The sequence below is a fragment of the Cherax quadricarinatus genome, chromosome 9 (genome assembly GCF_038502225.1).
Source record: "Cherax quadricarinatus isolate ZL_2023a chromosome 9, ASM3850222v1, whole genome shotgun sequence".
Taxonomy (NCBI): domain Eukaryota; kingdom Metazoa; phylum Arthropoda; class Malacostraca; order Decapoda; family Parastacidae; genus Cherax; species Cherax quadricarinatus.
In genome coordinates, this window is record NC_091300.1 from 159,330 (window position 1) to 173,935 (window position 14,606).

The 14,606-nt window shown below is 40.1% G+C and overlaps 1 protein-coding gene across 1 annotated transcript in view; it reads right to left on the minus strand.

Moving 5' to 3' along the window:
- Positions 1-1,913: 1,913 nt before the first annotated feature.
- Positions 1,914-14,606, minus strand: part of LOC128686157 (protein DENND6A) — a 155,080-nt gene continuing 142,387 nt past the window's right edge. Inside the window, exon 11 of the mRNA XM_070083129.1 lies at positions 1,914-8,269. Within this exon, the coding sequence (XP_069939230.1) occupies positions 8,078-8,269 (192 nt within the window). The 3' untranslated portion in view covers positions 1,914-8,077. The remainder of the gene's footprint in view (positions 8,270-14,606) is intronic.

Here is a 14,606-nt window from a genome sequence, read left to right on the forward strand (position 1 = left end):
AGATGGGGAGAGGGAGGTTTTGGGTAGATGGCGAGAATATTTTGAGGAACTTTTAAATGTTGACGAAGAAAGGGAGGCGGTAATTTCATGCACTGGACAGGGAGGTATACCATCTTTTAGGAGTGAAGAACAGGATGTGAGTGTGGGGGAGGTGCGTGAGGCATTACATAGAATGAAAGGGGGTAAAGCAGCTGGAACTGACGGGATCATGACAGAAATGTTAAAAGCAGGAGGGGATATATTGTTGGAGTGGTTGGTATTTTTGTTTAATAAATGTATGAAAGAGGGGAAGGTACCTAGGGATTGACAGAGAGCATGTATAGTCCCTTTATATAAAGGGAAGGGGGACAAAAGAGATTGTAAAAAATATAGAGGAATAAGTTCACTGAGTATACCAGGAAAAGTGTACGGTAGGGTTATAACTGAAAGAATTAGAGGTAAGACAGAATGTAGGATTGCGGATGAGCAAGAAGGTTTTAGAGTAGGTAGGGGATGTGTAGATCAAGTGTTTACATTGAAGCATATATGTGAACAGTATTTAGATAAAGGTAGGGAAGTTTTTATTGCATTTATGGATTTAGAAAAGGCATATGATAGAGTGGATAGGGGAGCAATGTGGCAGATGTTGCAAGTATATGGAATAGGCGGTAAGTTACTAAATGCTGTAAAGAGGTTTTATGAGGATAGTGAGGCTCAGGTTAGGGTGTGTAGAAGAGAGGGAGACTACTTTCCGGTAAAAGTAGGTCTTAGACAGGGATGTGTAATGTCACCATGGTTGTTTAATATATTTATAGATGGGGTTGCAAAAGAAGTAAATGCTAGGGTGTTCAGGAGAGGGGTGGGATTAAATTATGGGGAATCAAATACAAAATGGGAGTTGACACAGTTGCTTTTTGCTGATACTGTGCTTATGGGAGATTCTAAAGAAAAATTGCAAAGGTTAGTGGACGAGTCTGGGAGTGTGTGTAAAGGTAGAAAGTTGAAAGTGAACATAGAAAAGAGTAAGGTGATGAGGGTATCAAATGATTTAGATAAAGAAAAATTGGATATCAAATTGGGGAGGAGGAGTATGAAAGAAGTGAATGTTTTCAGATACTTGGGAGTTGACGTGTCGGCGGATGGATTTATGAAGGATGAGGTTAATCATAGAATTGATGAAGGAAAAAAGGTGAGTGGTGTGTTGAGGTATATGTGGAGACAAAAAACATTATCTATGGAGGCAAAGAAGGGAATGTATGAAAGTATAGTAGTACCAACACTCTTATATGGGTGTGAAGCTTGGGTTGTGAATGCAGCAGCGAGGAGGCGGTTGGAGGCAGTGGAGATGTCTTGTCTAAGGGCAATGTGTCGTGTAAATATTCTGCAGAAAATTCGGAGTGGGGAAATTAGGAGAAGGTGTGGAGTTACTAAAAGTATTAGTCAGACGGCTGAAGAGGGGCTGTTGAGGTGGTTTGGTCATTTAGAGAGAGTGGATCAAAGCAGAATGACATGCAGAGCATTTAAATCTGTAGGGAGAGGAAGGCGGGATAGAGGTCATCCTCGGAAAGGTTGGAAGTAAGGGGTAAGGGAGGTTTTCTGGGCGAGGGGCTTGGACTTCCAGCAGGCATGCGTGAGCGTGTTTGATATGAGTGAATGGAGACGAATGGTATTTGGGACCTGACGATCTGTTGGAGTGTGAGCAGGGTAATATTTAGTGAAGGGATTTAGGGAAACCGGTTATAGACGGACTTGAGTCCTGGAAATGGGAAGTACAATGCCTGCACTCTAAAGGAGGGGTTCGGGATATTGACAGTTTGGAGGGATATGTTGAGTATCTTGATACGTACATGGCTAAGCTGTTGTGTTCTGAATACCTCTGCAAAAACAGTGATTATGTGTGAGTGAGGTGAAAGAGTTGAATGATGATGAAAGTATTTTCTTTTTGAGGATTTTCTTTGTTTTTGGGTCACCCTGCCTCGGTGGGAGACGGCCGACTTGTTAAAAAAAAAAATGTATGAAAGAGGGGAAGGTACCTAGGGACTGGCAGGAAGCATGCATAGTGCCATTATATAAAGGGGAGGGGGACAAAAGAGAGAGTATACCTGGTAAAGTGCATGGCAAGGTTATTATTGGAAAGAATTAGAGGTAAGACAGAGAGCAGGAGTACAGATGAATAAGGTTTTGGAAAGGGTAGGGGATGTGTAGACCACGTGTTTACATTGAAGCATATAAATGAACAATATTTAGATAAAGGCAGAGAAGTTTTCACTGCTTTTATGAATTTAGGAAAGGCTTATGGTAAGGTTGATAGAGGATCAATATGGCAGATGTTGCACATGTATGGAATAGATGGTAAGTTACTAAATGCCATTAAGAGTTTTTATGAGGATAGTGAGACTCAGGTTAGGATGTGTAGCAGAGAGGGAGATTACTCTCCAGTAAAAGTAGGTCTTAGACAGGGATGCGTAAAGTCACTATGGTTGTTTAACATATTTATAGATGGGGTTGTAAAAAAAGAAGTTAATGCTAGGGTGTTGGGAGAGGGGCAGGATTAAATTATGTAGATTCCAATACACAATGGAGGTTGACACTTACTTTTTGCTGATGATACTGTGCTTTTGGAGGATTCTAAAGAGAAGTTCCAAAGGTTAGTGGACAGGTTTGGGAGGGTGTGTAAAGGAAGAAAGTTCTAAGTGAACATAGATAAGAGTAAGGTGATGAGAGTATCAAATTATTTAGATGAGGAAAAATTGGACATCAGATGGGAGGGAGGGAGTATGGATGAAGTGAATGTGTTTAGATATCTGGGAGTAGATTTGTCAGCAGATGGGTTTATGAAGGACAAGGAAAGCCATAAAACTGATGAAGGAAACAAGGTGAGTGGTGCACTGAGGTATCTGTGGAGACAAAGAATATTATCTATGAAACAAAGAAGGCAATGTATGAGAGGAGAGTAGTACCAACACACTTACATGGGTGTGAAGCATAGGTTGTGAATGTTGCAGCAAGGAGGAGACTGGAGGCAGTGGAGATGTCATGTCTAAGGGCAATGTGTGGCATAAATATTATGCAGAGAATTCGTAGTGTGGCAATTAGGAGATGTAGAGTTACTAAAAGTATTATTTAGAGAGCTGAGGAGAGGTTTTTGAGGTGGTTTCATCATTTAGAGAGTATGGAGCAAAATAGGATGACTTAAGAGGATAAATCTGTAGTGGAGGGAAGGAGGGACAAGGGTTATCCTAGGAATGGATGAGGGGATAGGGTAAAAGAGGCTGTGTGTATAAGGGACTTGGACATACAGCAGGCATGTGTGAGCATGTTAGACAGGAGTGGAGATGAATGGTTTCTGGGACTTAATGAGCTGTTGGAGTGTGAGCAGGATATATTTTGTGAAGGGATTCAGGGAAACCAGTTAGCCGGACTTGAGTCCTGGAGGTGGGAAGTACAATGCCTGCACTATAAAGGAGTGGTTTGGAATATTGGAACTGTCATATCTGTGTGCCTCTGCAAACACAGTAATTGTGTGTAAATGATGGTAAAAGTGTTTCTTTTTTGGGTCACCCTGCCTCAGTGGAGATGGCCAGCATGCTGAATTGAAAAGAAATCCAAAATTATTATATAAAGAAATTTCAAAGTTTTTGTTCCTAAGTTTATCAATACAAGGGGGCAAGACTATGTGAGTCAGCTTTTAAACCCAGTAAAATGCTCTTGATGTTATGCAGAAAGCTCCCAGGACCCCACAATAGGTAAACAATTGCCAAAATAACCTGCAAATGCTGATCTGTAGACCAGCCAGATTATGAGAAGGCATGATTTACCACTGTAATTACCAAAACCAAGTACATTTGTTAACCTTGTGAATAAGCAAAACCATTGACAGCTAGGCTCTATTATTCTCAGAGCAAAATAAGGGTTTGATCAGATTTCATTGAGCTATAATACAATACGTTTAGATACTTCAGGCGTTTGTGACTTCACATTTAATCTTCAAGTTGTGTCCAACTTATTAGTATGCACAATTTTTCATACCTTCAAATTTGCCACTTGCCAATATTTTTGACCTCATCAGAATCTACAATCTCTTCATACCTTGGGAAAAAAATTGAAGGCATTATGACTAACTATACAGGTGACGATTGTGTCCAATGTACTACGACGCCTAACTAGCATAAGTAAATGATGAAATCAGCTATTGCTTACCACCAGTTTCCCACCAGCAAAGAGGATGTGGAAGTAGCACAAAGATGACTTATTCATTACAAATTTATTACAATTTCATGATACTTAAAAGCAGAATTCTGCCACAAAGCATACACTATGAAACAAGTGTAATATTATAAGCTTTGCTTGTGGTTAAAAAAAATATATTTCAACAATATATACTATGTATTCCAAGCATTTCCCCATGTCTGAAATGCTAAAATATCTTTAAGCACATTTAATATCATGAGAAACTAGTGTACATACTGTTAAACATTAAAGCAATTAATAAACAGAAAAACAATCATAATTTGGCGTCAATAACTTGTAAAACGAAAATATCACTGTCACATTTACACTGCTGTTGCCAACAAGTTGTTTTTCAATAACTTCAACACACCATAAAATCCTAAGTTTTCATCAGATTCCACTCATTTTAGTCTTATTAAATTCACAAAAAATGTACTACGTATTTCCTTCTATAAAAAAAATATTTTTTATTTTAAAAAATCTCCCACACACACACACACACACACACACACACATTCATACATACAGGATTTTTTTTTCCAGGTATGCCACAGTTTAGAGGTTAAATATGATTTTTTCTTTTCAACAAACTGGCCATATCCCACCGAGGCAGGGTGACCTAAAAAGAAAAACGAGTTTTTCTTTTAAAATTTAGTATTGTATACAGGAGGAGGGGTTACTAGCCCCTTGCTCCTAGAATTTTAATCACCTCTTATGACACACATGACTTACGGAGGGAGAATTCTGTTCCACTTCCCCATGAATAAATATGATTATGTCTTTCAGAAATAAAATAATCTATGAGACTTTGAAGCTGTGAAATTCAAAATTCATATATACGAGTATTCTTATATACCATTCAAATAAAAAAATACATTAAATGTCTAAATTAAACTATTGTACAAGAAATTGTAAAAATTGGCACTAGTGATAAAACAACAAACAGAGCTTTGGTTTACTGTATTACAAGTACAAAAGCTTTAAAATAAAATAATAGATTCTACATACATGAGATCTCTTTAAAAGTCCCTGGGATCAATTTCATAAATTAATATAAAGATGAAAATATATATTGCTTATTTACAACAAATGCACCTGCGCCCATCGTAATGATGATGCATCATTCTTATAAAGTTGATTATCATCATTCTGATACAACACAATGTGTGATAATATAAATTTACAATATTATCAGATAAGTGATATGAATACATATAAAAAACAAGTTCCAAAAGAATGTTCAAAATATATTCATCAGTTTAATTCTGCTGTTTTTTCTACTTTCCACTTCTTATCTGTAATTTGTTGCCAACAATATTAGAACAAATCCTTTAATTAGTTACAAATTTCTAACCAGATGTTATTTTGTAAATATGTATAGTGAAACTTATTCAAAAGAAATAAAAAATTTTCTTAATTCCTGACAAGTTTTCACTAATAAATTTGAAATATTTTTCATTCTGACTGGCTACTGCTACATTATCAAAGGCACTTGCTTCAAATAATACCTTAAATGACTTATAAACTTATAGTGTAATAAAGACTTGTTAAGATCTTAATTATATGTATGGAACTTATTACTATACAGTATACAAATAAATGTTGACACATGTACGTACTGTAATCAACTAAATAAGTCAACCAATTTTTTTAATTATTGCTAAAATGTTTACTGATAAGCCATGGTAGAGTGGATGATATTTTTACATTCTATACTGCTACCAAAATAGCCACTACTGTGCTCTTCCATATATTTGGGAAGGACAACAAAGATCACCAATAAATTAAAAATGGATAATGTACAATTAAAATGGAGGGAACATCAATATAACTACACATTTTAAGAGGGCTCTGAAACTCACAATGTTGTGAAACTAAGAACTGAAATCTAAAATGTACCTAAGGTAATTAAAGTTCCCAGGGTAACCGATCCTAACTACAACCAAGGTTAAAACCCTTCCACTGTCTCTCACATAGATCTATGTCACTGAGCTCAGTGTCATTTATGTAGATCTGTCTCAATGATATCATTATTATTATTATTCAATGGTATACATGTATTATTACAGTCAATCTAAATGCTAAACTCAAAAGTGCCAAAAGAGATAAATTTTGACCTAGACATGAGAAAATGGGTCTGTGCAATGGGTGTGAACAGTATAAAAAAATCCTGCCCCAATTAATAAATGCATGATGGTAACAGCTAACCTCTGACCTTCTGTTTGGGTTAAAATAGTGACTTTAAAGGGAATATTTTGGGTGGGTTTTCATGGTTTCATTGACAGTAGCTTGGTGCCAATTGATAAACTGGAAGACCTATTAGTGAAATGGAAGTGATTTTGGTTGGTTTCAGACCACAAGTGGTTTGAAATAAGCCTCCAAGTGGCAGAAATATTTATTTTTTGGCAATATTCCTGAGAAAGTGTAGGGGCCCCTCTACCCCTTCCCCTGATCTGTTTTATAGGTTCTTATTATGCCTGCTTCAATTACTGGGATGGACTAAACCAAGTATTCTTGTTTATATTTTATTAGCTGAATTTTGAATTCATCATCACACACCAAAAATTTTGAATTCATCACACAAAAAATTTTTTTGTGTGTGATGATGAATTCAAAATGGAAGGCAAATGTTATATAGGAGAGGCTTGGGGATATGATTAATGAACAGAGGAAATGTTGCTTTAGTTTCTAAAACTCCAACAGTGTTTTTTGTTTTGGACTATTGTTTTAAAATTAGAATTTATTGAATTTTATGTAAAATTGGCCAAATTACCAATTTCTAGGCACTTTATAGGGTAGATGGGATAGTTGAATGGAAGGCATAATAGCAAAATAGCCAGAAACTGGGTTTGAGCATGTGAATTGGCCTAAAATAGGCCTCAAATGGACAAAATTGAAGCTGCATATAGTGCTTCCCAACCTGGGTAAGTTTTTAAGTTTTACATCACATTTTGCATTTTTGGTGTAATTACCTTTAGATAAAGTTTTTCTACCATTTCAGGGCATAAAATTATTATTGTTTTTTTAAATTGCAACGCTGATGTGAATTTTTATTTTGTGGGTTTCAACAATGAAATGTTGCAGAGTCAGAACTAGAAAACCACAAGATTACAGTAAGGCCATTAAGTTATTTGAAGCTCAATCTTTTGTACCCAGTCATGGCACCCATAGTCAACACCTGGACCTAGCAACTCTCCAGACCACAGGAAGAAAGTACTCATGTATAAATCCTAAGTTTCACAACACTGTGAATTTGAGTCACAAATAAGGATGATTATGTTATGAAATGGCAGGATTGCCAATGAGTATGGTGATAAGACACAATTAGCAGCCAAAGCTATCACTTTATAGGCAGCATTTCACCCTCACAGAAGCATTATCAAGTCACTATGTGGCACTTGCAACATATATCCATTACATAACAATGCCTAGTCTCCCATCGCTTTCTTTTTGCATATTTTGACATGTCACATATGAAGGAAATTGACTTGATAAAACCCATGTGTTTGAAACACAGTCTTTAAAATAAATTTTTTATCTGCAAAAAAAGCATCATATTACCAAGGATGATTGTGACAGGATGGACTGTGTTACAGGTGCCCGAGTGCCAGGGGCAATCAGGTAAAAAGTGAATCGGGATTGCGATAATCATCTACTGCCCAGCTGGAAAACCATCCTACAAGTACTTTAGGTTTCAGGGAATTAAGATGAGCAGTGATGTAAATTATTCTTAGTGAATAGCTTTCTTTATCTCACAGAGACATTATATACAAGACTACATGACTCATATCAAACAAAATTTAGATATATAAAATCACTTATCTTGTTGATTCATCGTAAGGGAAATCTTATTCCCAATTACTGTTCTTCAGCTGGCATGAAGTACTGAACGCAGGTCCTCTGGTAGAGCCATGAACAATGTCTGTAGGTGGGCATGGAGTCTGTCACGTGTGTGTTGGTCTACACACAGGGTGTCAGCTGCTGTCAACTTGGAACGTAGTCTCAGCACCATATCCACTACCTCAACCTCACTTCTACTGCACACCCATCCACCCAGATCCTGGAAGGTTATGGCCAGAACTCGTAATGGTGTTTTCATATAAATAATGAAAAATAGTGAAAAATCTCTAGATGAGAATTTGTACATGTACTTAGCCATAAAATCAAGCAAAAATTTAACTATGTATGTAAAATAAAGAAAACTGGACTGATAGCTCTCAACATGTAATTGCAAACATAATTTAGGCAGTAAACAGGCTGGCCTCTTGGCTATGGAAGCACATCTGTACATAATATAAAGGAGTCTGCCTCTGTCTGTCTGTCTGTGTCTCTGTGTGTGTGTCTCTCTCTCTCTCTCTCTCTTTTTTTTTTACACAGGGTTTGACAAGGTTAAGGATCCCTAGCTTTATTGACAAGCTATTTACAGGTTAAGGATTCCTAACTTTATTGGCAAGCTAAGAGCTGTTACCTACATCAGCTCATTTGAAAGCATTTTTATTGTTATGAGACATACAAGTAGGGAACAGGATGAAGTTGGAGCCATCTGTGGGCCAGCATTTTCATGTGATCAAATGACTTTATCTCGTTGACATCATTATGCTGTACGAATGTGTTCCACACTCGAGTCATCCTGGGTATATATGATCTCAGATGGAGTGATGTTCTGGAGAAGGGTAGAGCCAGTGAAGTTGCTGCTGTCTGTCCGTCTTGTGGCATAAAAGCTTGTTTCACTCTGTCCTTGAAGTGGATCCAAGTGTGGTACTTTGACAATATTGACCTTGTACATAACAGTAAGGCCACCCACATCCCTATGTTGAAGGCTCTGCTGAAATGACAGATCTATCCAGGATGGGTCCAGGCGAGAGATGAGACGTCTTGCTCTGTTCTCTACTCTCTCTCTCCCTCTCACACACACACACACACTGAAGAAAGGTTAAGGGAAATCGGTCTGACAACACTGGAGGACAGGAGGGTCAGGGGAGACATGATAATGACATACAAAATACTGCATGGAATAGACAAGGTGGACAGAGACAAGATGTTCCAGAGATGGGACACAGAAACAAGGGGTCACAATTGGAAGCTGAAGACTCAGATGAGTCAAAGGGATGTTAGGAAGCATTTCTTCAATCATAGTAGTTAGGAAGTGGAATAGTCTGGCAAGCGATGTAGTGGAGGCAGGAACTATACATAGTTTTAAGACGAGGTATGATAAAGCTCATGGAGCAGAGGGAGAGAGAACCTAGTAGCGGTCGGTGAAGAGGCGGGGCCAGGAGCTGAGTCTTGACCCCTGCAACCACAATTAGGTGAGTACACTTGATCAAGCACATCAAGAAATTAGAGAAAGTGCAAAGGTTTGCGACAAGGTTAGTTTCAGAGCTAAGGGCAATGTCCTACGAAGAAAGGTTAAGAGAAATCGGCCTAACGACACTGGAGGACAGGAAGGTTAGGGGAGAAATGATAACATACAAAATACTGCATGGAATAGACAAGGTGGACAGAGACAGGATGTTCCAGAGAGGGGACACAGAAACAAGGGGTCACAATTGGAAGTTGAAGACCCAGATGAGTCAAAGGGATGTTAGGAAGTATTTCTTCAGTCATAGAGTAGTCAGCAAGTGGAATAGCCTAGCAAGTGAGGTAGTGGAGGCAGGAACCATACATAGCTTTAAGATGAGGTATGATAAAGCTCATGGAGCAGGGAGAGAGAGGACCTAGTAGCACTCAGTGAAGAGGCAGGGCCAAGAGCTGAGTCTCGACCCCTGGAACCACAATTAGATGAGTGTACACACACACACACAAGAGTATAACACTGGGTACATCTCCTGAGGTGCACATTAACCAAATAACTGCTGCAGTACATGGGTGCCTGGCAAACCTAAGAACAGAATTCCAGCATCTTAATAAGGAGTCCTTCAGGACCTTGTACACTGTGTACATTAGGCCCATACTGGAGTATGCAGTGCCAATTTGGAACCCTCTCCTAGCCAGACATGTGAGGAAACTAGAGAAAGTGCATAGGTTTGCAACAAGACTAGTCCCAGAGCTAAGGGGTATGTCCTATGAGGAGAGGCTAAGGGAAATCGACTTGAAGACACTGGAAGACAGGAGAGAGGGGGGATATGATAACAACATATAAAATACTGAAAGGAATCGACAAGGTGGACAGAGACAGGATGTTCCAGAGATGGGTCACAGCAACAAGGGGTGACAGCAGGAAGTTGAAGACTCAGATGAATCACAGGGAGTTTGGAAGTATTTCTTCAGTCACAAAGTTGTCAGGAAGTGAAATAGTCTGGGAAGTGATATAGTGGAGGCAGGATCCATACATTTATTTTTTTATTTTTTTTTATTATCACACTGGCCGATTCCCACCAGGGCAGGGTGGCCCGAAAAAGAAAAACTTTCACCATCATTCACTCCATCACTGTCTTGCCAGAAGGGTGCTTTACACTACAGTTTTTAAACTGCAACATTAACACCCCTCCTTCAGAGTGCAGGCACTGTACTTCCCATCTCCAGGACTCAAGTCCAGCCTGCCGGTTTCCCTGAGCCCCTTCATAAATGTTACTTTGCTCACACTCCAACAGCACGTCAAGTATTAAAAACCATTTGTCTCCATTCACTCCTATCAAACACGCTCACGCATGCCTGCTGGAAGTCCAAGCCCCTCGCACACAAAACCTCCTTTACCCCCTCCCTCCAACCGTTCCTATGCCGACCCCTACCCCGCCTTCCTTCCACTACAGACTGATACACTCTTGAAGTCATTCTGTTTCGCTCCATTCTCTCCACATGTCCGAACCACCTCAACAACCCTTCCTCAGCTCTCTGGACAACAGTTTTGGCAATCCCGCACCTCCTCCTAACTTCCAAACTACGAATTCTCTGCATTATATTCACACCACACATTGCCCTCAGACATGACATCTCCACTGCCTCCAGCCTTCTCCTCGCTGCAACATTCATCACCCATGCTTCACACCCATATAAGAGCACTGGTAAAACTATACTCTCATACATTTCCCTCTTTGTCTCCAAGTACAAAGTTCTTTGTCTCCAGAGACTCCTAAGTGCACCACTCAACCTTTTCCCCTCATCAATTCTATGATTCACCTCATCTTTCATAGACCCATCCGCTGACACGTCCACTCCCAAATATCTGAATACATTCACCTCCTCCATACTCTCTCCCTCCAATCTGATATCCAATCTTTCATCACCTAATCTTTTTGTTATCCTCATAACCTTACTCTTTCCTGTATTCACTTTTAATTTTCTTCTTTTGCATACCCTACCAAATTCATCCACCAATCTCTGCAACTTCTCTTCAGAATCTCCCAAGAGCACAGTGTCATCAGCAAAGAGCAACTGTGACAACTCCCACTTTATGTGTGATTCTTTATCTTTTAACTCCACGCCTCTTGCCAAGACCCTCGCATTTACTTCTCTTACAAACCCATCTATAAATATATTAAACAACCACGGTGACATCACACATCCTTATCTAAGGCCTACTTTTACTGGGAAATAATTTCCCTCTTTCCTACATACTCTAACTTGAGCCTCACTATCCTCGTAAAAACTCTTCACTGCTTTCAGTAACCTACCTCCTACACCATACACCTGCAACATCTGCCACATTGCCCCCCTATCCACCCTGTCATACGCCTTTTCCAAATCCATAAATGCCACAAAGACCTCTTTAGCCATATCTAAATACTGTTCACTTAAGTGTTTCATTGTAAACACCTGGTCCACACACCCCCTACCTTTCCTAAAGCCTCCTTGTTCATCTGCTATCCTATTCTCCGTCTTACTCTTAATTCTTTCAATAATAACTCTTACCATACACTTTACCAGGTATACTAAAACTTACTTATCCCCCTATAATTTTTGCACTCTCTTTTGTCCCCTTTGCCTTTATACAAACGAACTATGCATCCTCTCTGCCAATCCCTAGGTACCTTACCTTCTTCCATACATTTTTTAAATAATTGCACCAACCACTCCAAAACTATATCCCCACCTGCTTTTAACATTTCTATCTTTATCCCATCAATTCCGGCTGCCTTACCCCCTTTAATTTTACCTACTACCTCACGAACTTCCCCCACACTCACAACTGGCTCTTCCTCACTCCTACAAGATGTTATTCCTCCTTGCCCTATACACGAAAAGAAAAGGTATGATAAAGCGCATGGAGCAGGAAGAGTGACCCAGTAGCGACCAATGAAGAGGCAGGGCCAGGAGCTATGAATTGACACCTGCAACCACAACTAGGTGAGTACAACTAGGTGAGTACTCATTCTCTCTCACTCTCATACTCTCTCTCTCTCCTTCTATCTCTCTTTTTTTTTTTTTTTTTTTACACAGGGTTTGACAAGGTTAAGGATCCCTAGCTTTATTGACAGCTATATTACAGGTTAAGGATTCCTAATTTTATTGGCAAGCTAAGAGCTGTTACCTACATCAGCTCATTTGAAAGCATTTTTATTGTTATGAGACATACAAGTACGGGACAGGATGAAGTTGGAGCCATCTGTGGGCCAGCATTTTCATTTGATCAACTGACTTTATCTCGTTGACATCATTATGCTGTACGAATGTGTTCCATACTCGAGTCATCCTGGGTATGTATGATCTCAGATGGAGTGATGTTCTGGAGAAGGGTACAGCCAGAGTGAAGTTGCTGCTTTCTGCCCGTCTTGTGGCATAAAAGCTTGTTTCACGCTGTCCTTGAAGTGGATCCAAGTGTGGTATTTTGACAATATTGGCCTTGTACATAACAGTAAGGCCACCCACATCCCTCCTATGTTGAAGGCTCTGCTGAAATGACAGATCTATCCAGGATGGGTCCAGGCGAGAGATGAGACGTCTTGCTCTGTTCTCTACTCTGTCAAGCAGTCGCAGATGAGAGGGGGGGCAGGCAAACCAAGAAAGTGGAGCATACTCAAGGTGTGAGCGTACTTGTGCCTCGTACAGGATCTTGCAACCCCTACTGTCAAGCAGATGCGAGATACGGTGAAGTGCTGTAAGCTTCCTGGCTGCCTTGTTTGCAAGATTTACAACATGGTTCTTCATGGTTAGTTTGGAGTCAAATTTCACCCCAAGGATATCAACTTCTTCTCCAGGTGCCAACATCGTCCCATTCATCCTTACTACTGCACCAGCATTACCATCATGGTGCCTAGAGACGATCATCATTTGCGTTTTCTCAGGTGCAAATGTTACTTGCCATCTATTTCCCCAAGCTGATATAGCTCTCAGCTGGTGATTGATGTAGCTTAGAGCAGCTGGCATTTCTTCTCTTGGATAAGTGAATGTCAGTGTACAGTCGTCTGCATATGCATGTGATTCTGGGATGAGATGAAGAAGGTCGTTGAAGTAGACATTCCATAACAGTGGACCCAGCACGCTTCCTTGTGGAACGCTTGCCCCAATAGGATGCCTTGCTGATTCCGTTCCATTGAGGACTACACTTAGAGATCTACCATGAAGGTAATCACTGAGGAGACATAGCGTAGAGCCTGCAATTCCCAGTGCTTGAAGTTTTGCTAAGAGGCCCTGGTGCCACACCCGGTCAAAAGCGCCAGCAATGTCCAGTGCTACCACACAGCTGACTTTGGATTCATCCAATGACTGGTGCCACTTAGTGGAGAGGTTTAACAACAGATCAGCAGCAGAGTAACCTTTCCTGAAGCCATATTGACTATCACAAAGTAGTGAGTGGTAGTCAAAAAAATCTGTCATTTGTCTTGAGATAATTGTCTCAAGGATCTTACCAGTGATTGACAGGAGTGACACTGGTCTGTAGTTGCTGATTTCTGCTCTGCTCTTCTTTTTGTGAACAAGGACTACATTTGCCTCTTTCCATGGAGAGGGCCATTTACACTGTACTAGGCAGTGCTGAAAGATGCGAGTTAGAGGTGCTGCTAGCTGGTCTGCACATCTTCTCAACAATCTTGGGCTCAACTTGTCTGGGCCCACAGCCTTTTCTTGGTCAAGTGATTTAAGAAGGAAATGCACCTCCTCCTGCCTTATTGTCACCACTGACAGTTTTGACACAGTTCTTGCAGCTAGCCAAGGAGGGTCCCTTGCTGGATCAGGAACTTGCATTTTGGTAGCAAAGTGTTCAGCAAAGAGGTCCGCCTTCTCTTGACTACTAGTAGAGGTGGTCCCATCCTGTCAATTTAGAGGTGGAATAAGTTCATCAGGCAGATAACCTTGTCTGTCCTTGACCAGGGACCACCAGGTTTTGGAGCCTACCCTACCTGATGCTAACTTTCTTTTAGTGTCCACCTCCCATTTAGCAATGGCCCACTTTTGAACATCACCCATATGCCTACAGGCTTGCATGTGCAAGTTCCTGTTATAGGTGGTAGGATGTCTCTTAT